This window comes from Rattus rattus, chromosome 7 (genome assembly GCF_011064425.1).
Source record: "Rattus rattus isolate New Zealand chromosome 7, Rrattus_CSIRO_v1, whole genome shotgun sequence".
In the NCBI taxonomy this organism is placed as follows: domain Eukaryota; kingdom Metazoa; phylum Chordata; class Mammalia; order Rodentia; family Muridae; genus Rattus; species Rattus rattus.
Window position 1 is genome coordinate 5,009,693 of NC_046160.1, and position 21,983 is coordinate 5,031,675.

The 21,983-nt window shown below is 44.3% G+C and overlaps 2 protein-coding genes across 3 annotated transcripts in view; one reads left to right on the forward strand and one right to left on the reverse strand.

Moving 5' to 3' along the window:
- The window catches only part of Fbxo11 (F-box protein 11), a 74,952-nt gene extending 73,636 nt beyond the window's left edge, over positions 1-1,316 (forward strand). For both annotated transcript variants that reach the window (XM_032908711.1, XM_032908710.1), the window contains exon 23: positions 13-1,316. In XM_032908711.1, the coding sequence (XP_032764602.1) occupies positions 13-142 (130 nt within the window). In that variant the 3' untranslated portion in view covers positions 143-1,316. The remainder of the gene's footprint in view (positions 1-12) is intronic.
- On the reverse strand, positions 1,283-17,922 carry Msh6 (mutS homolog 6). The gene is given in 11 exon segments (XM_032908709.1): positions 1,283-1,451; positions 1,562-1,761; positions 1,843-1,997; positions 2,499-2,588; positions 2,699-2,816; positions 3,542-3,810; positions 4,875-7,325; positions 7,328-7,409; positions 8,209-8,381; positions 11,635-11,837; positions 17,572-17,922. Coding segments are annotated over 11 exon segments (4,074 nt in total). The 5' UTR covers positions 17,823-17,922; the 3' UTR covers positions 1,283-1,369.
- Positions 17,923-21,983: the final 4,061 nt, after the last annotated feature.

Sequence of the window (21,983 nt, forward strand, 5' to 3'; positions counted from 1 at the left end):
ATTTTGCTTTAGGTTTTTCTGTGACTGTGGTGCTGGAACACTGTCCAATCCTTGTACATTAGCTGGTGAGCCAACACATGATACAGACACACTATATGACTCTGCCCCACCTATAGAGTCTAATACGTTGCAGCACAACTGAACTCCTTCCCTAAGAAAAAGTCCTGCCATCCTAACATAACTTAAAACATCTTTTGGAAGACAAAATACTTGCCCATGCTACAGAAAGAGACTGTACTGAAAAAATGGACACACAAGGTCAGTTGACACTATGAAGCTCAAGCTACCAAAAAGAAAGTGGCAATATATTGACTCAGGATCTCAAGGCTGGGTATTTTAGCATTACTGTGTAAAGACTTTGAAGGGACAGAAGTGAAGAAATAAGCTGCAGTTTTGTACAGATGCCAATCTCTGGAAAGCTGGTGTTGTTACAGCTAGCATCGAATGCAGTCTGACTTGCAGTAGTGACCTTCAACAGACTTCAGCTTTGTCGCTGCCGTTATGGACATGGGTACCAATTGCTTTTGTAATATGGTAAATGTGAGCTAGCACTTCTGCATTGATTTTTTTTAACATGTATTCAGATTGAGAATATGATTTTAATGCTTTAATCTCATGTAGTTTGTTTTTAATTTCAAGCCAATCTTATTGTACTTGAATGTGCCCTGTTTTGTTAGCACACCTAGACTTGCTGTAACTGTACTCATGTCCCAGATGTACGTTCTTTCTATGAAAGAGAAAAACACTAATCTTAAATTATATCCAGCAATGTTTCTGGTATCCTTTAAGAAAAGTTAAGACTATTATTTCCTTCCCTTTCCTGTGCAGCATTCAAAAAAAAAATCACCCCTAGAAAAAGTGAGTGTTTTAATGAGACTTCCTAGGAAGGGATGCACTGTAAAACAAAAGTATTCTTGTATCTCAGTTTTGTGAAAGGTAAAAACTACTATGTTTTAAAGTACACTTTAGAAAGTCTCTTCAAAACAGTCCTGTATTTGAACTCTGTTCATAGTTTTTATTTGAACAGTTTAGACAAAACAGCTGGAAATTACGGCAATTTCCTGCATTAAGCTGAGACCAGTATATATGCAGCTCTATACAGTTTCATAGCGCCCCCCCCCATTTATGTGTATTGGTGACAGTGGGTATAAACAGCCTGAAAGTGTATGCATGTACCATAACATCTAGACTTAATATATTGTGGAGTATTCAATAACCATTATGTAGAAGGTAGATAAGAATTAAAAGGGTTTAATTTCCTAGAAAGAAAATGGAAAAATGGTCATTTTTAAAAAATAAAGTTTATTAGATCATAATGTTGTCTGAATTTACCACCTTTTTCAAAAGTCAACTCAGCTTCCAATGTAGTCTACAATTGGTTAATCAAAGCCAGCAACCTATGGATAGCTTCACTGTTTACAGTCGGCCTTTCACTAGCCACACAAACTTCCCTTAAAAAAAAGAGAGAGAAGAAAAACGAATTATTTCTTTTTGTCTCTGTACCAGCCTTCCAAGTCTTTATTTAAAGTCAGTTATAGGGAAATTATACTGATATAATTACCGAAATAGTTGTAATGCCTGATTCATCCTCTCAAATTCTCTTGCTTTTCTGTGTCCCTTCTGAATAACTTCCTCCGGAAGATTAGCAAGCCTTGCTGCATTAAAGCCATAGCTCTTAGGACAAGCTCCCTTAATGAATTTATAGAGGAAAGTAATGGTCTCCTGGCTGGGATCCTCACATTCATTTTCCACCATGCATGCCTTCAAGAAAGAAGAGTTTGTTTTATCACAGCTCTACTGTCTACTGCCAATAGAAAAAAATGTCTGGTTGATTCCACATACCATATGTCCTAGGCGCACACACACATTTTTAGAATAATCCTCTACTAATGAATGATAGTGTGTAGAAAACAGTGTTCGACACTTTATGGTTTCAGCGAGTTCTTTAACAACCGCACTGGCTATCGCTGTCCCATCAAAAGTTGCAGTCCCTCTTCCTGTAGAAGTGAAATCATTGTGCATTAAGAGATGTACACCTCATGACAGTAACAAACACCTTAACAGGCACCATGCTGCATGGGACAGAGCGTTAGGATAACAGGTTACCAATAAGAAACTGAAAGTTCTCACAGGCTTGATGACTCAGCTACCTCAGGCTCAAGGCCAGTCTGTCAGAAATGAAAAACAAGCATGGACCTGAAATGGCCTGAAACATGCCCCCACACCAAAAATAGGCAATAGGAGATAGATACCTAGCAGTTATGAGCAATGTAAGCACTGCACTGCCTTAATCAGAGTTCAAGACCAGCCAGCCTGCCCCACATAGTGAGCTCCAGGGCTACACAGTGAAACCCAAAGGGGGGAAAGGAAGGTGGCAGGTCCAAGTGCCTTCCTGCCAGACAGGCACACTCTGACTGACGACGGAAACAGTCTTAGTAGCTACTGGGGAAATGGTGTTTGGATGCCATTGGGAGTAGAGAACCCATCAACTGTCTTACCTAATTCATCCATAAGTACCAGAGAGTGTGCTGTCGCGTGCCTGAGTATGCTAGCAGTTTCGCTCAACTCAACAAAAAATGTACTTTCCCCTAAGAAAGAAAGAGAATTAACAGTAGATTATATCCTGTTTGAATATGGAGAGCAAGTACAAAACCTGTGTTGTGATTACCCTGGCGTCTGTATCCTTGCCATCACTCACCTGACATGATTCTATCGGAGGCACCAAGTCGAGTAAACACTCTATCCACTGGTGTGAGCCTACACATCTCGGCAGGTACATAACAACCCATCTGGGCCATCACAGCTAACAGACCAGCCTGTGAAGATGGACAGGTGGTATGATTGACATTTAAAAACCTATCTGTACACAATACACATTAAATTCAAGAATCCTTAAGTAGGAATCTGGTGTCCCATGAGTAAAGCCTAGCTAACAAAGACCTTTGGAATTTAACTACCATGAATGCCTGGAACCAATCCTGGATCCAGCAAATTTATCTCAGAATAACCCCTATCCTTGCTTTAAAGTTGAAAAATATATGCAATACGGCCAATTTTGTTAGTAAATTAGACTACAATGATATTCGTAGGAATCTTTCATAATCTGTTCAAAATTTAAAGGCCAATTTTAGTTCCGTGGTTGGCCAATTCTAGTACATAATGGAAAGAGATAAAAGGACCACATCAGGAAGTACAAGTGTGTCTGATGGTAAGAGGCCCTAGGCTCAATCCCTAGCACCATTATGAATGTACTTTCTAAAGCCTCCCCTCCCCTTCCTTTGTTGGTCATGAGAATCCCAGGGTCTCACGCATGATAATCAAGTGTTTCCTACCACTTGCTATAGCCAAGCAGTTATCTGTAACATTAGCTAAGAGCTATCTGGCTGGTGAGACAAAACTTAAATGAGGAGATTCCCTTTGATTCTCTTATGTGACTGCTCTCTGGGAAAAAGGACAAGATTACATAGTAGACCAGACTGTATAGCGTTTGCCTTTGTTTCTGGCTTACTTTCTAATTAATAGAACATGAAAAATAAGTTACCTGTCTTATGAGTGTAGATTTGCCTCCCATATTTGGCCCAGTAACAAGCACACAATAGGCTTTGCCGTCCGCCTCTGCCTCTTCCTCACAGCCGATCAGAATGTCATTAGGAATAAAATCGTCTCCAAAGAAAGTCTTTGTAATGCAGGGATGTCGTGAGCCTTTAAGCTCTAAGAAGGGATGTGTGTCTTCTCCTGGTAACAGAAGTACTGGGCGACACATCGGGCCATCTCCTCCTTGGCTATAGCTAGCCAGGCACAGTAAGACATCTGTCAAAGAGGATACAGGACTTCATTTTAATTTCTTATTGGGTGAACTTATAACCACCACACACACAGTACCTGTGCCTGCTTCTATGTCTTTTTAAAAACTGACCAGCAAGATGGTTCTGCAGACCAAGGTGCTTGCAACCAAGCCCAGTGACCCAAGTTCCCAGGATCCACATGGTGGAAGAGACTTCCTGCATGCCTAATCTCTCAACACACAATGAAGTACTGAACTTCTCAGTCAACGTAAAAATGCTGTTTTGTCCTAAAACGCTTTGCTGCCAAAGGAGCACATATCTCTAATCCCAGCACTTGGAAAGCCTAGGCAGGCATCTGTGTGAGCTCCAGGCCAGCTAAGGCCACAGTCAAGCCTGTGCTTGAAGTACTACATTTAATCCCCAACACTGTGCACCCCCCAACAAAACCGATACCTAAATGGCTCCAGATATTTAATATTGATATTGAAAGATAACCAAATTATAAGTACACTAATCAAGGCAAAGAGCTAGTTACATAAAGCCTAGATCCACCCCCCCAATTATTTCCATGCAAATTTGACTTAAATACAAAAGAACCACAAAGAATAAAACCAAATTTACTCAATTATAAAAGCAATTTGAGCGAGAATTTGGCTCAGTGGCAGTGTTTAAACAGCCCAGCATGCACAAAGCTCTATCTAGGTCTGATTCCCCAGCATGACATAACAAAATTATAAAAGCTGGGTAATAATAGTGGTCCAGTCCTCTAAGCAATCCTAGCATTTGGGGATCTGAGGCAGGAGGATTGCTAGGCGTTCATGGGCCAGAGATCCTTAAATCAGGAAATTACCTAATATCAGTGATATTTTTAAAAGAGACTTGAAAATAAATCTTCCCTTAATAATACAATTCGAAACTATTTCAAGGGTATAGGGAAAAAAATGTCTTAAGGCTGAAATCTAAGTTTTAGTTCCTTAAAATTGTTTCGTGCGATGTAGTCAGTTTAACGCACCCACGCACACACTTACATAAACACAGTTAGGTCTAGAGATGCACAGCTGTGACACACAGGGTGACTCGGAGCCTTACCCAGCACTGCAGTGCACTCCACAGCAGACTGCCAGTCCTTGTGATTCCTGTCAAAGTTATAGAACAGACGCCGCATGCAGTCCTTTAAAGATGCGTCCCTGCGTTCCTCAGCGTTTATAAGATTAGACAGTTTCTTCTCAATCACTTTGGTCCAGTATCGTTTACAGCCCTTTTTGGTAGACTTCAACTCATATTCTTCAGGTAGATTGCGGGTAGCAAAATTCTCTGGAATCTCTAACTGGTAACGGTTCCTACCAATTCCCCAGTAGACTATGTTTTTACAGCCGATCCGACTCCGCTGTTTGTCTAAGTACTCCAAGAGGCTCTGTTCATTCTCTCTTATGTCAGCAAGTGCTTGGTCATAATCTGAGTCAAATCCTGCTTTTGGAGTAATGAGTCCAGTCTTTCGAGCCTTCTCATGGTCAAAAGCTGTATCCCATCGGTTCAGTTCCGCGGTCAGATCAGGAAAACGGCCTTTAGGACTTTTTGTTTGCAGAGTCACAACCTGCTTCAGGGTTTTAGACTTAAACCCATCAGCGACATCCTCCATGAGCCTTGTAATTTTACACATTACTTTGAATCCTTCTAGAGCAGAAAGAAAATCGATGATCTTTTTTTTGCTGTATGTCGTTTCTTCGTACATTATAGCCCTACTATCTGGATGGTTCTGGCTCTTTAGGGGAGAACCAACATTATGAATCTTACTCAGTAGCCTCTCAAGATCTGGCAGCTTCTTCAGGAGGTCTGCAACTTCGGCGACTTTGTCAGGCACAGCCATCAGGTCTTCAATGGCATCTAGACGGTCACTGATAGCAGAAGGACTACAGAGGGGGGCACAAAGCCACTGTTTTAAGAGTCGCTTGCCAAAAGGGGTATGGCAGGTATCCAGCCTCTCTAGCAGAGTCCCTTCAGTAGAGCCATTTGTCCCATTCAGGAAAATCTCCAGGTTGCTTAATGTCACCGCATCTAGCACCATTCGCTGACTGGCTTTAGTAAAGACAGCACCAGGTTTTACTGTGCCAACCATGTCAGAATCCAAGGGAAAATACTCTTCAAAATTAGCCATTGACAGAAGCTCCTGATCAATCAGGCATTTTTTGAGGTAGAAAACACAACCACCTAGAGCAGAGAGAGCCAACTCACTCTCCTCTCCCGGTGTCAGCCCAACAGAATCTGACTCTGACGTCATAGCTTTAAGCACCGGGGGCAGCTCTGCACTACTGCCTTCATTTCCAGTAAAATACCCTCCCTCCAGGAGTGTTCGCAGAGTCTTAGTGGCGTCCCAAAACTGGGAACCTGGAATGAGGCCTTCCTGAAGGCAGGATGACAGTGAGCCCTTCAGGACCGTTTTGGTTTCTGTTGAGAGATTTCCTTTCTCAAACAAAATCTGTACTGGAGGATAGTGTGCCACCAGAGTCCGAAGTCTGGAGCAGTGGCGGTCATCTGAAAACTGGCCCAGGAAAAACTTGCCCAGTGAAGTGTCAACAAAGCACACACCATATGCACGCATGTGACCAGAAGAATCTTCCTCTTTCTCTTTGAGGCTCAGAAGATACCTACTGTAGTTCTCGGAGGGATCACCATCCAGCACACTATAGGTCTGTGTGCCCTTGGTAATGATCCTACAAATCTCCCTTCTCACCACTCTATCAAACTTAGACACATGCGCCATCTTCCGGCACCGTGCCTCCATCATCTCTGGGGTCTCGGTCTGTTCCACGCGGGCTACCTTATAGCCCTTCTGCACCAAGGAATCCGAGAATCGGCCAAATGCGATCTCTGGAAAACCAGAGTGGGCCCAGTTGCCCTTCATGAATATCAGTCCCAGCTCACTGACCCCAATGACAGCGTCCATGTGATACAACTCATAAAACTTGCCCACTTTGTAGAAGATGACAAGGTCAAAGTTCTGAGACTTGAACTGCCACCACCGCCTCATCCCCGGGGTGCAAGAGTTGAGGAAGTCTTCAGGCACATACAGTGTGGAGGAGTTGTAGTCTGGGTGATCCGGCCGTCTCCTGTTCTCATCTCTTCTCTTCTCTGGCTTAAGCCATTCTAAAGTCTCATGATACCAGATAGTGGGTCCACTGCTGTCGTTACCTCCTCCACAGACGTGGGTTTGGGACTCAGAATTCTGCGGGGCACAGAAAGCACTCAAGGTACTCTTGGTTTCTGACAGAATGCGAGTTGCTTGTTTGGCTGAGCCTGTTTCCTTCTTCAGACTTTTCCTTTTAAGTCCACCATGAGCTGCCACTGTTCTCTTCCGCTTTGGAGCACCTTTGCCAAAGCTGCCCAGGCCTTCACTATCGCTGTCTCCAACCCCACTGCTCACTTCGTCACTGCTGCCTTCTTGCTTACTGTCTGGCTTGAATTCTACATCAGAGCCGCCAATGTCGCTCTCAGAGTCTGAGATGACCCTTCGCTTTTTGACTTGCCGGCTACTTCGCCTAGGCCCTGAGCGTTTGGCTGTGTTTCTTCTTCACTCTCGTCCTGATTTTCCTCTTCACTCTTATCAGATAAATAGGCCCCATGCACCTGCCAGACAAAGGAAGGAAGGGCTTGTGAATATAGCAGGCCCTCAGCTCAGTCTCTGGGCGCACGCACACACATGCACAACCAAAGCAAAATCTGATGACTCTGTGGAACTCAGACGTTGTGACTCAGGAAGCTGAGGCATAAAGACTACTGTAGTACTAAGGCCGGCAAGGGGCAGAGATGGAAGCACAGTCCATCTGAGTTTGATCCTCACCAATTCATAAGTAGCAGGAGGATGGCTACTTATCCCCCACTACTGCTGCACTCAAGGCCAGCATGTGCTACAAGGCCTGTGCAATCTTACCCATATGCTTCAATGTCACACACCTTGAGACCGTTTGCAATTCAACTGAATTCAATTCAGCCTAACTTTACACAAACCGAGCCTGGCATGACAGGTCCTAACTACTTATGAGCTTGAGGCAAAAGTTCTAGGCTGGCCTGAGCATAGCTTCTTCCTAAGGGAGTGGGTGGGTGAAGTGGATGGGTGAAATGAAGAGCATTTGCCTGACACGTTTACCCTGGGTTCAATCCCCTGGACTATGTAACAACCTGTAGTCCCAGTATTTGAAAGGCAGAAAGCAAGAAGATTCTCAGTGTGAGGCCAGCTCCAAGTATAAAGAATGTCCTAAAGGCGACTGTTGAAATCCTAACTAAGCTAACATAAGTTCCAGTCCAGGGAAGACAGATGTCTGCATGTACAAACGAAATGGGGCACTCACATAAAATTACTAATATTTCTTACTATCTTTCATTCACATATCCACACCATTTCCCATAAGAGAATGGGGTGACTGACCTGTGTCTCCTCCTCCTCCTCCTCCGGCTCTGAAGGCTCATCACACACTGCCAGCTCAAGCCTCTGAGCCTTGTCTTTACTTAAGGCTTCGTCTGCACGCTGCATTGCTCTGAGTATTTCGGACTTGGAGCTGTAGAAATGACCTCCTTTTTGGGCTTCCTTTGACTTTGAACCTAGAAATATACTTAGAAATAAGAACCTGGTGGCTGAAGAGTGGCCAATTTACAACATGAACAAGAAGTTAAAATCAGTTTTTGTTTTTGTTTTGTTTTTTTTGTTCTTTTTTTCGGAGCTGGGCATCGAACCCAGGGCCTTGTGCTTCCTAGGCAAGCGCTCTACCACTGAGCTAAATCCCCAACCCCAAAATCAGTTATTTTTAATACAGCATTTTTTCATATGCATAGATTAAAGACTTATCAGGGAAAAGGTAGCAATGAAATTGGAATCCCCAATTTTACTTGTTTGAATTTGCTGTTCAGTTATCCAAGGCCACGTAAGTCTTTCTTCTAATGTCTCAGAATCATGGGTCCAGGTATGAAAAACCTCAAAGTCAAGCAGATACGAGTGCAGTTTAAGGAACGCTTTCTAACACTGCCCCAACTGAATATCCAGGCTGGGGCTGTAACTCAGTTCGGTAGAGTGCCTGCTAAGCATGCATAGGCCTTGGGCTCTTCTCGCCCTAGCACTGTGCTGAACAGGAGTGGTAATACTAAATCAAATCTCTAGAACATGGGAGACACAGGAGAACCAGGATCTCAGGGCATATTCAGCTACGAAGAAACAGAGTCTAGCCTGGGCTACATAAAAACCTGTCTCAGGAAAAAAACAAAAAAAAAAACAAATTAAATAAAAAAAACTGAATATCTTTTTTTTTTTTTTTTTTGTTTTTTTTTTTTGGAGCTGGGGACCGAAACCAGGGCCTTGCGCTTCCTAGGCAAGCGCTCTACCACTGAGCTAAATCCCCAACCCCTGAATATCTTTAACAAGGGGCTTATCGTTAAAAAAAAAAATTCCCTCCTAATAATACCAAAATGCAACATTTCCAAGACCCATGCTTTAAAATAAAACCCTTTGTTTTCATTTACAAATGATTTCATGTGAATGTCATGTGATAGCTGGGTGCTGGTCAATCTCATACATGTAAATCCACTACTTGTTTTTCATCATTATTTCAAGTGAGAACACTTTTCTCTATTCAAGAAATGCATAGTATCACAAACTTAATGTTAAAAATTATTTCTTGGGGCTGGATCGATGGCTCAGAGGTTAAGAGCACTGTCTGCTCTTCCAGAGTTCAATTCCCAGCAACCACATGGTGGCTCACAACCATCTGTAATGGGATCTGATGACCTCTCCTGGTACACATGCAGATAGAGCACTCATACATTAAACAAATAACTTTTAAAACACTATGTTTTCTAAGAGACATTAAATAGAAATACACGTGTCTCTGATATGTTCTTCTGCTTAAATATAGCCATGAGTGGAAAAGAAGCCAAGTATCTAAATTAAACAGATCCACAGTATTATATGGCCTTTTGTACAAGAAAACTAACAGGACTACCTAAATTTCAGTGTACCTAGTCTCAGAAAGTAAGATGGGGCCCCACCCCCCATCTCAGCGCTCTGGAATGTAAGCAGGGGCAAGTGACTCTCCTATGAGCTTGACCCTAACCCAGTCAACATGGCAATATCCAGGACAGCCAAGGCTGGCCATGGGGTGCAGGTCCTGTCCTGCCCTCGGTCCTCCCTCCCCATCCACCTATCAACCCTCCCGAGATCCCTTCCCCTCCCACTCTGCACGGAAAGGGAAAAAACAAGGTCTTGCACTTGTGCACATTCTGGGCAAGGGCTCTATCACCAAACTCTAGCCTCGGCCCAGCAAATGGGAATTTTAAAGAACAGAGGACAACATTTTAAAGACCAAGACACAACATTTCACATACACAATGACAATATAAACATTTTCCTGGTCTCTTATTTTGTCCAGGCAGTTTTAACATGTTAAAATTAATCCTGAAGAACTCATTTATCATTTGATGCCATAAGAGGTCATTTTATATGAGTAACAGTATCATTCACCAAGGTTATACAGCAGGTAAGTAAAGAGTATAATCAAATTCCTGGTCCTCTTCCCATTCATGTTATTTGGTAAAGGTACCCTTTGCAGGACAAGCATACTAACCAAAAGGTACGGTTCTTAAAAATTTGAGTTCTGAGAAACTGACCCTTTTGTGTCCGTATCACAGAGACCAACTGTTAGCCCAGGCTGCCTGGGAATAGGGGATGTGGCCTTGTTCACATTCTGCACAGCGCGCTCTACCTTGCAATTATAGTGTGCATTACACTGTACCTAACAAGAGACAAGGCATGCCCTTAGCTAATGTGAGATTAAATATGCAGCACTGTCAGTGCCTGTGCAAACAAAGCTGGGCTTATAAACCGCAGTATAGTACCAGAGTTCTGATGTGAGACACAACTCAAATATATGCATAGGTTACAATTTTGGAGGCCATGTGATATGCATCTGTTAGAGACTGTCGCTAATTCATGCTACTTAGCCTGCTTACATTAGCTACATATTTACTTCAAAATAGAGATAATTTAACTCTTTACACTTCTCATGTCTCAGTTTTGTTCTTTTTTTAATTTTATTTATATGAGTACACTGTAGCTGTCTTCAGACACACCAAGAGAGTGCATGGGATCCACTGAGCCATCTCGCCAGCCCTCATGCCTCAGTTTTATAGTACAGTTAGTATAGTATAGACAGTTACCTCTCAATCACGAGACAAATTTTCCTTAAAATTTAATTTTTTTAAAGGTTCTTTTATTTATTTTATGTATATAAGTACACTGTCGCTGTCTTCAGACTCACCAGAAGAGGGCATCGGATCCCATTACAGAGGGTTGTGAGCCACCATGTGGTTGCTGGGAATTGTACTCAGGACCTCTGGAAGAGCAGTCAGTGCTCTTAACCACTGAGCCATCTCTCCAGCCCAAAATTTAATTTTTTTTTCTTTTCTTTTTTTTAGGAGCTGGGGACCGAACCCAGGGCCTTGCGCTTGCTAGGCAAGCACCAAGCGCTCTATCACTGAGCTAAATCCTCAACCCCCCAAAATTTAATTTTCAATTAAAGGTTTTAATTGCTGTAAGTCAAAGGACAAAAATAAAATTTCCATATAAAACAAAGTGGTTAAAACCAGCTGCACCTTGCCTCTTTATCATGTCAGAAATCTTATTAATTGCTATTCTTGCAATTTGCTAAGGAAGCAAAATTTTTTGTGCTGCACACACACACACACACACACACACACACACACACACACACACACACACACACACACACGGGCTGACATGCACACACACATGCACACACACACACGACAATTTCATGAATCACCCCCACCCCCATTTATCTCTTACCTGTATATGGTTTTAACATCCTTTTGCTAACCCAGCCCCTTGTTGGACTGTCATCAAAAAACTGTACATGAACACGGACTGATTTCCCATTCTTCCGGATGAATGTTCCATCAAAGGGATGATTATAAACCAGGCAAGGCCACCAAGGATAACCTTCCATCTTAGCCCAAACCAGATCACCTGGTGAGAAGTCACAAGAACTATTGCAAAAACAAAATAAAAAAAAAAATTAAATATACATGCCAGTTAATATTTGGGTACCTTACCTCAAAGGCAATTACTTGCAAATAAACAATTTTAAGAAAGCTCTCATTAAGTAAGACTCCTTTGGAGGCTTCTGGCAAGTCAGAATAAGATTCAAGAAACATTTCCAATAGCATAAGCAAGCTAAGACAATGCTTATTTAACAATTAAGCCAATAATAAACTGGTACTCAATGAACAACTGTTTCTTGGTCTTAAAATGATGTCAAAATTCAGACCCTATTCTGTCAGTCACAAAATAGACTTATAGTATGAGTCATGCCCATATTACAATTCAGTGCATGTCAGAAGCCACAGACCTGAAGCTTGTTAACTATGTTATCGACTCCGTTATAGTTAGCCTGGAATTGTTCCGGCTGAGCTACTATGCACTCAACATCCAAAGCCGTCAGTTCAAAGCCGTCCCCCCTCACCAAACTGGTTTTGTTAACAAGTGCCCAACACTTGAGTACACATGCCTATGAAATTTTTCAAAGGCTCATTCTTCACAAAACTTGATTTAGTTCGTCGATTGTCTTTGAGGAAAAGAAGAGAGAGAAAGGAAACAGACTCAGAACTAACAGATGTATAAGAACCCTATCCACGGGGTTGGGGATTTGGCTCAGTGGTAGAGCGCTTGTTTAGCGAGCGCAAGGCCCTGGGTTCGGTCCCCAGCTCCAAAAAAAAAGAAAAAAGAAAAAAGAAAAAAAAAGAACCCTATCCACAATAGAAAGACCACTAACAACTACTCCTGCCCACATGCATTAAATAGCAATAGCAATATTCTCTAGGACCACACAAAAGCTTTCCTCGGCTCCTTACAACATTGAAGTAAGCACACTACCACAGCAAGGATACTTGAGACATTTCCAGAGTAGTCAGTTCAAGTCAACTGACTTAGACTCAATCTTCCTGTGCTGGGATTAAAGGCCAGCGCCACCAGGAGAGTTGAGTTCTCTAAACCTTTAAGAGGGAAAACACACACTTTCTAAGCACTCTTTCTTTATTTATGCTATAAAATGTCAATGGATATATTTCCCCACACGGAGGGTTTAACCTCTTTCCGCAGAGGAAAGAAGCCAATGGGGTCAAGCCTGGCTGGTAGTTTCCAAGAGTGGTACATTAAAACATTTGATACATACAAGTGTCAGACTTCCTCAGTGTAAGTGTTAATGGCATGCACATGGAGGCAGAGGACAAATCTCCTTCCACCATGCAGGTTCCAGGAGTCAAACTCAGGTCATCAGACTTGGCAGCAGCCTCTTTACCTAATAAGCCATCTTGCTAGTCTAGATTTTTCTAATGCTAAAAGCTCAGCTTTGTGCACATGCATGTGTATGGGAGACAGAGGCCAACCTCAGGTGTCCTTCCTCGGTTACCAGCCACAGTTTTTGTCTTGAGAAACAGGCTAGGCTGGCCAAACAGGGACCTGACTCTCCCACAGCCAAGGACATATGTCACTGTGTCCTGAACTAAAATCCCTGAATTTCAATCCATCCAATACACCCTGATGATGCACAGCCTCAACCCCAGTGCTTAGGAGAGGGGCAGATCCTGTTAGTTCAAAGCCAGCCTGGGCTACAAACAGACGAAAGGGGGGAGGGGCAGGAAAAGAAAAGGGAAAGAGAAGAAGAGGAAAGGAAAGAAACAAAAGAGGGAGGAAATTCAGACTAAGCCAGAGTGATGGCTTAGCAAGTTAGAGTACCTGGGTAAAAGTGCCTCACACAAATTGTCCTGAACTCCATACAACATAACCATACCCACCTCCCACACCCCCACATAAAGAATGTTAATTATTTTTTAAGGAGAGTTAAGCCATCCAGGTGTGGTGGCACATGTCTTTAATCCCAGTGCTTGGGAGACAGAGGCGTGGTCTACAGAGTGCATTCCAGGACATCCAGCGCTACACTGAGAAACCCTGTCTTAAAAAATACTGGTCAAGATATGCCCAGGAGATGACTCAAAGGATAAACTCAGCCGCCAAGCTTCTACGGCCTGAGTTCTATCCCTAGGACAGTTGGTGGAAGAACAACTCTAAGTTGTCCTCTGATTTCCACAACCTACTATAACATGCATATGCACACATACACACAACCTACTGTAGCATGCATACACATACACACTAACAACCTACTGTAGCATGCATATGCACACATACACACTTAACAACCTACTATAGCATGCATATGCACACATACACACTAACAACCTACTATAGCATGCACATGCACACATACACACTAACAACCTACTGTAGCATGCATACACACATACACACTAACAACCTACTGTAGCATGCATACACACATACACACTAACAACCTACTGTAGCATGCATACACACATACACACTAACAACCTACTATAGCATGCATATGCACACATACACACTAACAACCTACTGTAGCATGCATACACACATACACACTAACAACCTACTATAGCATGCATATGCACACATACACACTTAACAACCTACTATAGCATGCATATGCACACGTACACACTAATAACCTACTATAGCATGCATACACACATACACACTAACAACCTACTATAGCATGCATATGCACACATACACACTAACAACCTACTGTAGCATGCATACACACATACACACTAACAACCTACTATAGCATGCATATGCACACATACACACTAACGGGTAATTTTTAGAAATATAGACATATCAGGGCTTGAGAGTTGCTGAGCAGTTAAGAGCACTGGCTTCTTCCATAGGAACCAGGTTTGGTTTCTTGCACCCAACATGGCAGCTCACAATTGTCTAACTCCAGAGGCTGAGGTCCTCCTCTGACCTTTCTCAAGCAGGTATGTACAGGGGTACACATGCATGCATGCAGGTAAAATACACCCGTGTTTACCTGTTCCTGAGTTGTGTTCTTTATAACCAAAGGGAAGGAAAGAGAAGTAAGTGAGCCAAAATTATCTTATCTGCCCCAGTAGCATACATTGGGCTCCATAACTTTTTAATTTTAAGTAAGTGGCTGGGCATTGGCAGGTCACACCCTTAATCCCAGCAGACGCAGGTGGATCTCTGAATTCAAGGCCAGCCTGGTCTACAGATAAGAGTTCCAGGATAGCCAGGGCTATATGGAGAAACCCAAACCGAATTCCCCAGAAGCAGGGGAATCAGAGGTTCAAGGTTGCCCTCTATTACACAGCAAGTTTTGAGGCCAGCTGAGGATATGAGACTATCCCAAAATATTAATTAGGGAGGCTAGAGATGAGGCTCAGAAATGAAGAGCACTAGCTATTCTCCCAGAAGACCCAGGTTCAAATCTCAGCACCCACAGAGGAGCTCAGGACTATCTGTAACCCTTTTATCCTTCACAGGCACTAGGCACACCTGTGGTGTGGACACACACAAACACCATAAACACAAAATAAACTTTACTCTTTCATAGTGTCAATATGTAGCACTGGCTAGCCTGAACTCTCCAAATAAACTAGCCTCACCTCACTGAGATCCATCTACACAAGTGCAGGGATAAAAGGTTGTGTTGTCCTGTAGTAAGGAAAATAGTCACCAACGACCATGTTATTTAAGACAACTAAGAGCATGAGTCTTTTAATAATGCCCACACCAAGCGTGGACTAAGGTCACCAAAATGCCTCTTAGTACTGAAGCTCAGGGCCACAGCATGTTTAAGACAAAAACAATTAAATCAGTGTTGAAGGAGGCGGGGCCAGGATGATTTTGGAGTAACTTTAGAACATTTGTCTTTTTGCAAAGCTTAGCAGTGTTTTCCAGACACAACCTTACAGATTTTTCTTTAATTTATCCTTCTTAGTTATTTTATATTTTAGCTTGTGCAAACGTTATTTTGGTTACTACATCTGGACAGTGGTTGAGGGTGACAGTCCTGAAAGTGTTGCCAAGGCCACATGGTTACTAGGTGAATGAGGATGAAGTATCTAGGTGGACACAAAAATGGAGTCAAGGCAAGATGGTGTTACCTTAGGCACTTCAAAGGCATTTATGAAGTAAACATAATAAGCCCAGGTAGCAGCACAGTCACAAGCAGAGCACTTCCTGTTACCTGGGAGACTCTGGGATACTTTGTGCTTGAGGGACCAACAACAACTAGCTGTAAAACTAACTCATTAACAAACATTTCAACTGACTATGAAAGAGAAGAAGCTAGACATGGAGGCACAGGCCTGTAATACCACACTTTGGAAGAGAAAACAGAAGAATTCGGAGTTCGAAGTCATTTCCATCTATACATGAAGTTCAAAGCCGACCTGCCACAAGAACAGACCGTAAAAATGGTTCATGGCTGTACTCCAGCATTCCAGGGTGGTGGTGGTAACAGCTTCAGAAACGGGGTGTGTGTGTGTGTGTTAATGAGGGGTTGTTAAATTCAAGGCAAATGTGGTCTACAAAGCAAGACGTGGCAAATTCAATCTAGTTATAAATACCATATTAATAAATTTTGCAGACAAACCTCTAGAGTGTGTGTGTGTGTGTGTGTGTGTGTGTGTGCGTGTAGGGGGCTTCTAACTGAAACTAAAAAGACCAGAGCCTGTAATCCCAGCGGATGGGTCCACAGACATTTATTTGGACTTAGTAGTATGGATGGAATATACTTGCACTCTTGGACTGGCTTTGGGTCAATTTTTAATCTGGATACTTATTAAAATACATAAAGTATCTTACAGCAAAGTAAGTGCATGCCTTTATTTTGGATACCACAAAACCAATTCGCATCCAAGTAAGCATGTATTTCTCACCAGATGCTAAATTTCCCCCACAAGCAGAGCCTACTGATAATTCTCTAGCAGGCCTGAACTCACCTCCAAACCTAGACTACTCAAGTGGCCTTTTCCGGTATTTAAACAAACAGTTGCAGGCTAGCCGCGAAAGCTCGGTGGTACCAGCATGCGAAGTATATACTCCAGGCCCAGTACCACAAAAACACGAACCGCCCCCACACACAAACAAGGAGACTGCTCCTACAATTACAGCTAAATTTTGAAAAATTCAACATTTCCTGTAGGACGCCTGCCCATCAGAAATCGCTGCAGAAAAACTATTAGCCAGCGATTTGATCTGATGAAATTGTTTTGAGTCTCTTATTAAACGGCCACCATTACATTTCTTGTTTAAACAAAAGAGGTTCTAGTTGCTCCTACAAAGGACTGCTAAATACAGAAAGTGCGAGTCCAATTCCAGATAAGCTTCCCCAGCACACCTTCTTGCCCAGGACTTGTTCAACACTCCGAAGACCCACTAACTGCGAAAAACCTTCCGCACCTTTCCCTCCTGTGGAATCGATCGTGAATTAAAAATTGTCGTCCCAAGCCGGAGCACCGCTTTCACTACATACAAACTTTCCACCTGCAACTCAAGAGTTCCCTTCCTTCCAGGCGTCTTCACCATAAGTAACCACACTACTCTGAGGAGCTCCCCGCCCCGCCCCCTCAGACCCGGGACTGCAGACGGACACACTCCCCGTCCCGGCCAACTCGGGGGAGGGTGTCTCCGCACCCAAGCCTCCTGACCCACCCCACGCCCCGAGGCGGGAGGGAGCTCGCAGCGTCCCCCGAGAGTCCCAGGCACCAGCCACGCTTCTCCCGGGCAGGCCGCCCCTCCTCCCGCCACCGCCTGGCACTGAGCAGCCTCCCCCTCCTTCCGGGCGCCCGCGCGCCGCCTCAGCCCGGAGTCGGCTACCTGGCGGGGACCGCCGGCGCGGCCGACCTCCGCAGCCCTCCGTTGAGGTCCTTTGCCTCCGGCAACGAGGTGGATAACGCTGCGGGCCGGGACCCAGGTCCAGCCTCGCTCCAGGCCGCATCCCGGCCGCGGGAAGCGGAGGCTCCGGAGGCGGCGGCACCTTTGCGTGAGGCCCCGGCCGCGGCCTCCTTGGTGTCGCCGAGCGCCGGGGACTTGGGGAAGAAGCTGTATAGGGTGCTTTGTCGCGACATGATGAAGGCTGACGGGCCGAATGGTCCACCACTCCGAGCGCCTACAGGGACGGCATCCGCCGCGCGGCCACTGCTGGCGGGAAAGTCGGGAGGAGGCGCGTCCGACCCGAGCACCCGCAGCCCGGCGGCCAATCCGCGAGCGTCTCGGCCTGCGCGGTGGGCGGGACCCCCGCCTCCGACGTGCCCTGGCGTCGGTGGGCGGGGCGAGGGGCCCTCATGCTCGGGTTGACGGGCCTTGAAATTGGGCCTGCGGAAAGCAGTTGAGATCCGGGTGGCTACCCTGACAAGTCTGCATGTAGAAACGGAAGTGGCTAGCGCGGTTGCTGGAACGGCGGGGTGCACCTTGCGGGAAGCCGCATCGAACCTGCTCCGGAAACACCTGGCGCTGCGGGTGGTCCTGTGGTTGGACCGAAAAGATCTGAGAAATTGACTGTTACCGTTTGCCACTGTTCGCAGAGCAGTGTGCAGAGCAGAGCGGCACTTGTGAATGCCAAGTGCAAGACTAATTTCATATTTCAAACCAGCTACCCACAAAACTTTCCTCGGCCCGTCACTGCTTTCACTAGTTTACGCCTCATTATACGAGGTGGGGAGTTTAGGTTCACAATCTTATCTGAGCCCTTTGGCATAGGTGTGCAGAATTTTTTATATTTTAGAAACAGATTGCTATGGTAATGTTCAGCGTCAAAGCCTGGGCCCTAGCAACTCTAACAAGCTAGACTCTCCCACTCGTCCTCAATAATTGAATAAAAGAGTAAAAACCAGAGAAAGATTTATTCAAAGATTCTCATTAGGAAGAAAAGGTTCACACACAACCCCCCCCCCGCCCCAGTTCATCTTTGTTGTACTGGTGTGAGGTTTAGGTTAAACAGGGCAACAGGAACCAGAATGGGCTTGGCAAGGGTCCCAGCATAATCTCTGCTACAGACTGTGTGTAAGGTGATTCAACGCATTTCAGATCTGTGTGAAATCTCCTTCCGGAAACCAAGCTCTTCCTCAGACTAACCAAAGGCTTTCGTTGCCTTGCCCCTCCCTGCCAAGAAATTCCAATTCCTTGGGAAGCATTATTTCAATTGCCCAATAACCAAAGGGAAGGGATTCAAGTGTCCTTCAAGGTTTTCGTTTCAGGTTGATTACAAGACTTTTAGAAAATTAAAGCTCCTATTCAGATTCAAGAAAGAAATTGGGCTGGGCATAATGGTGTGTGCCTTTAACCCCAACGCTCAGGAGACAGAGGCAGGTGGAACAAAGACAGCACCAGCTACAGTTCCAAGAGAACCAAGATTCTGTTACACTGAGAAATCCTAGGAGGAGGGGGAGGGGGGGGGGCTGGAGAGATGGTTCAGTGGTTAAGAGCACTGACTGCTCTTCCAAAGGTCCTGAGTTAAAATCCCAGCAACCACATGGTGGCTCACAACCATCTGTAATGAGATCTGATGCCCTCTTCTGGTATGTCTGAAAAGTAAATCTTTAAAAGTAAATCTTTAAAAAAGAAGAAAAGAAAGGGAGAAAGAAAGAATGAATGAATTTGGGAGACTTAATCTACTTCTAAGTATGGAATTAGCTCTGGCTAGCAAACCTTCCCTTTGGTAAAAGATTTGCTTTGTTGTGTTGTGCAAAGACAGCTCAGCTTGTAAAGGTGCTTTGGAGCCAAGCCTAGTGACCTGAATTCTGTCCTTGGAATCGCACTGTGAAGGATTCCTGCAAATTATCCTCTGACCTCCACACTTGGGTTCCATAGGTTTGGGATGTGTGACACACACACACACACACACCACGGGACTAAATAAATGTCAAAAAAAAAAAAAAAAAAGAAGGGGTTGGGGATTTAGCTCAGTGGTAGAGCGCTTGCCTAGCAAGCGCAAGGCCCTGGGTTCCGTCCCAGCTCCGGAAAAAAAAAAAGAAGAAGAAGAAGCTTGGTATGGTAGGCCACGCCCTTGATTTCAGTCCTTGGGAGACAGGGCAGATGAATCTCTGTGAGTTCGAGGCTATAAGGGATGGTGCAGAGAAACTACCAAGCTAGACCACGGTGTAGACCGAAAGATTTATTTGGGATCAAACTGCTAAGGCCATTCTCTTGGGGCAGAGCTATCTCAAACTGTTGGGAAAACAGCAGACTTTGACAGTGGGGGTGGGGGATATCTGAGCTGACATAGGCTACTGTGTTGTTATTCTGTTAACAATGGCTAAACTGGGTGGTGTGGCCTGAGGCAGTTGACCTTCCAGGACCTTTAAGGGAGGTTCTTGGTGAAGAGAAACTGCCTTTAAAGATTTGCTCTTCTAAAAACAGAAACTATCGGGCTTGTTTATCCAAAGGTCTTCTGTTTAGGAACAATGTCACCAGCACTATCTGTGGGAGTGGTGGTTTGGACCTGGCAGAGGCCAGCCTGGTCTATGTAATGAGCTCAGGCCAGCGAGGGTTATGTGGTTGAGACTCTGGCAAAATCAATAATTAATTTTTTAAAGATTTGTTTATTTATTTATTTTATGCATGTGAGTTCATATCACTTTCTTCAGACACACCAGAAGAGGGCATCAGATCCCATTACAGAGGGTTATAAGCCACCATGTGGTTGCTGGGAATTGAAATCAGGACCTCTGGAAGAGCAGTCAGTGCTCTTAACTGCTGAACCATCTCTCCAGCCCTTTAAATTAATTTTTTAAAAAGAGTAAATGATTTGCTGCGTTTGGGCAGACCTAATTTTCCTTTGCTTCTTTGCAGTAGGTGAGCGGCTGCTGTCTTCTGGTCTATCAATTCCTTACGGTAGACTTTTACACGTGTTCTCAGTTACTTTCACGTACTCTCAGTTACCTTACTCTTTACTCGTTTGAATCTGGTTCTTGCTTTGTGACCTAGGCTGACCTCAGGGTTCAGATCACCCTACCTCAACTTCCCTAGAGCCAGAGGCACAACATCACAGCTGTGGAGAGGCTGGAAAGGGAGCTCGCCAATTAAAAGTCCTTGCTGTTCTTGCAGAAGACTGAGAGGTCAGGTCTTAGCATCCATGTAAGACAGTTCACAATGTCCTATAACTCAGGTTCCAGAGGACACCATGCTCTCTTCTGGCCTCTGAAGATACACATAAATAAAAATAAAGCCTGAAAAGGGTTCATTGTTTCTGGAAGGAACAAGGCTTGAAAAAAAAAATCTTAAAATTTGTGTGTTCCAGATGTCAAGACAAAAATAGAACTCTCTTGGGGCTGGGGATTTAGCTCAGTGGTAGAGTGCTTGCCTAGCAAGCGCAAGGCCCTGGGTTCGGTCCCCAGCTCCGAAAAATAGAAAAATAAAAATTAAAAAAAAATACAACTCTCACCTTACAGGGAATAAGATGGTTTATTCTGGAGCCATTTTAAGTGACCATGCCCTGAGACTCATACTTAGGTTAACCCAAATTCTGTGTTCCAAGATGAAGGGAAGGACCCCTAGGGGCTTTCGCCAGCCTTACACCCACCACCTCAGGTCAAAGTTAGGCCAAGTTCTATTCTCCTCCCACAGTTCTCAGGAGGAGCAGGGGCATTCTTGAAAATCCTCAGAATGTACTGACAGTCACCTGACCCTCTGGTCCCAGATAGAGTTCGAATGCATGTCATATGCTTGCTAGCCAATAGATTCAAAGGTCAATATGCTTAGCCAAAAAGTTTAGACTGTAATCTTGCTGATGTAACTTGTACCCCTAAAAAGGATAAAAACTGCTTGTTATAGCCATTTGGGGTCGCCTTCTAGTCACTTACCACAAGCAAGAGTTGACCCCAACGCATCAGAAAAATAAACCTCTTGCATTCGCATCAAACTTTGTTCTTGTGTTTCATTTGGGGGGTCTCCCGGTAGTTAAGACTCACTTCGAGCCTCACATTTGGTACATGGGCTGGGAAGCCAGACCTCCCTATGAGGTCTTGAGGAACGGTGGTCGGAGGAACAGCTCGAACTTGATATCAGGTACCGAGGTTGTCCGTATCCTTGTTGTCTGTCTTGCTTTTGGCTTGCTCTAGGGCATCTGTAAGACTTAGAGAGCCTCTGGTCTGGTGCAGTCAAATTGCAGCTGGCAGACGTGCATTAAGGTCTGGAGGATACCTCACGCTGTCCCACTTGGAGAGAATCAGGAGGACTCTGCTCCTTTTGGAACCTGTTAGGCTGGACACCAGTGTAAGCTGTCTGAGTCG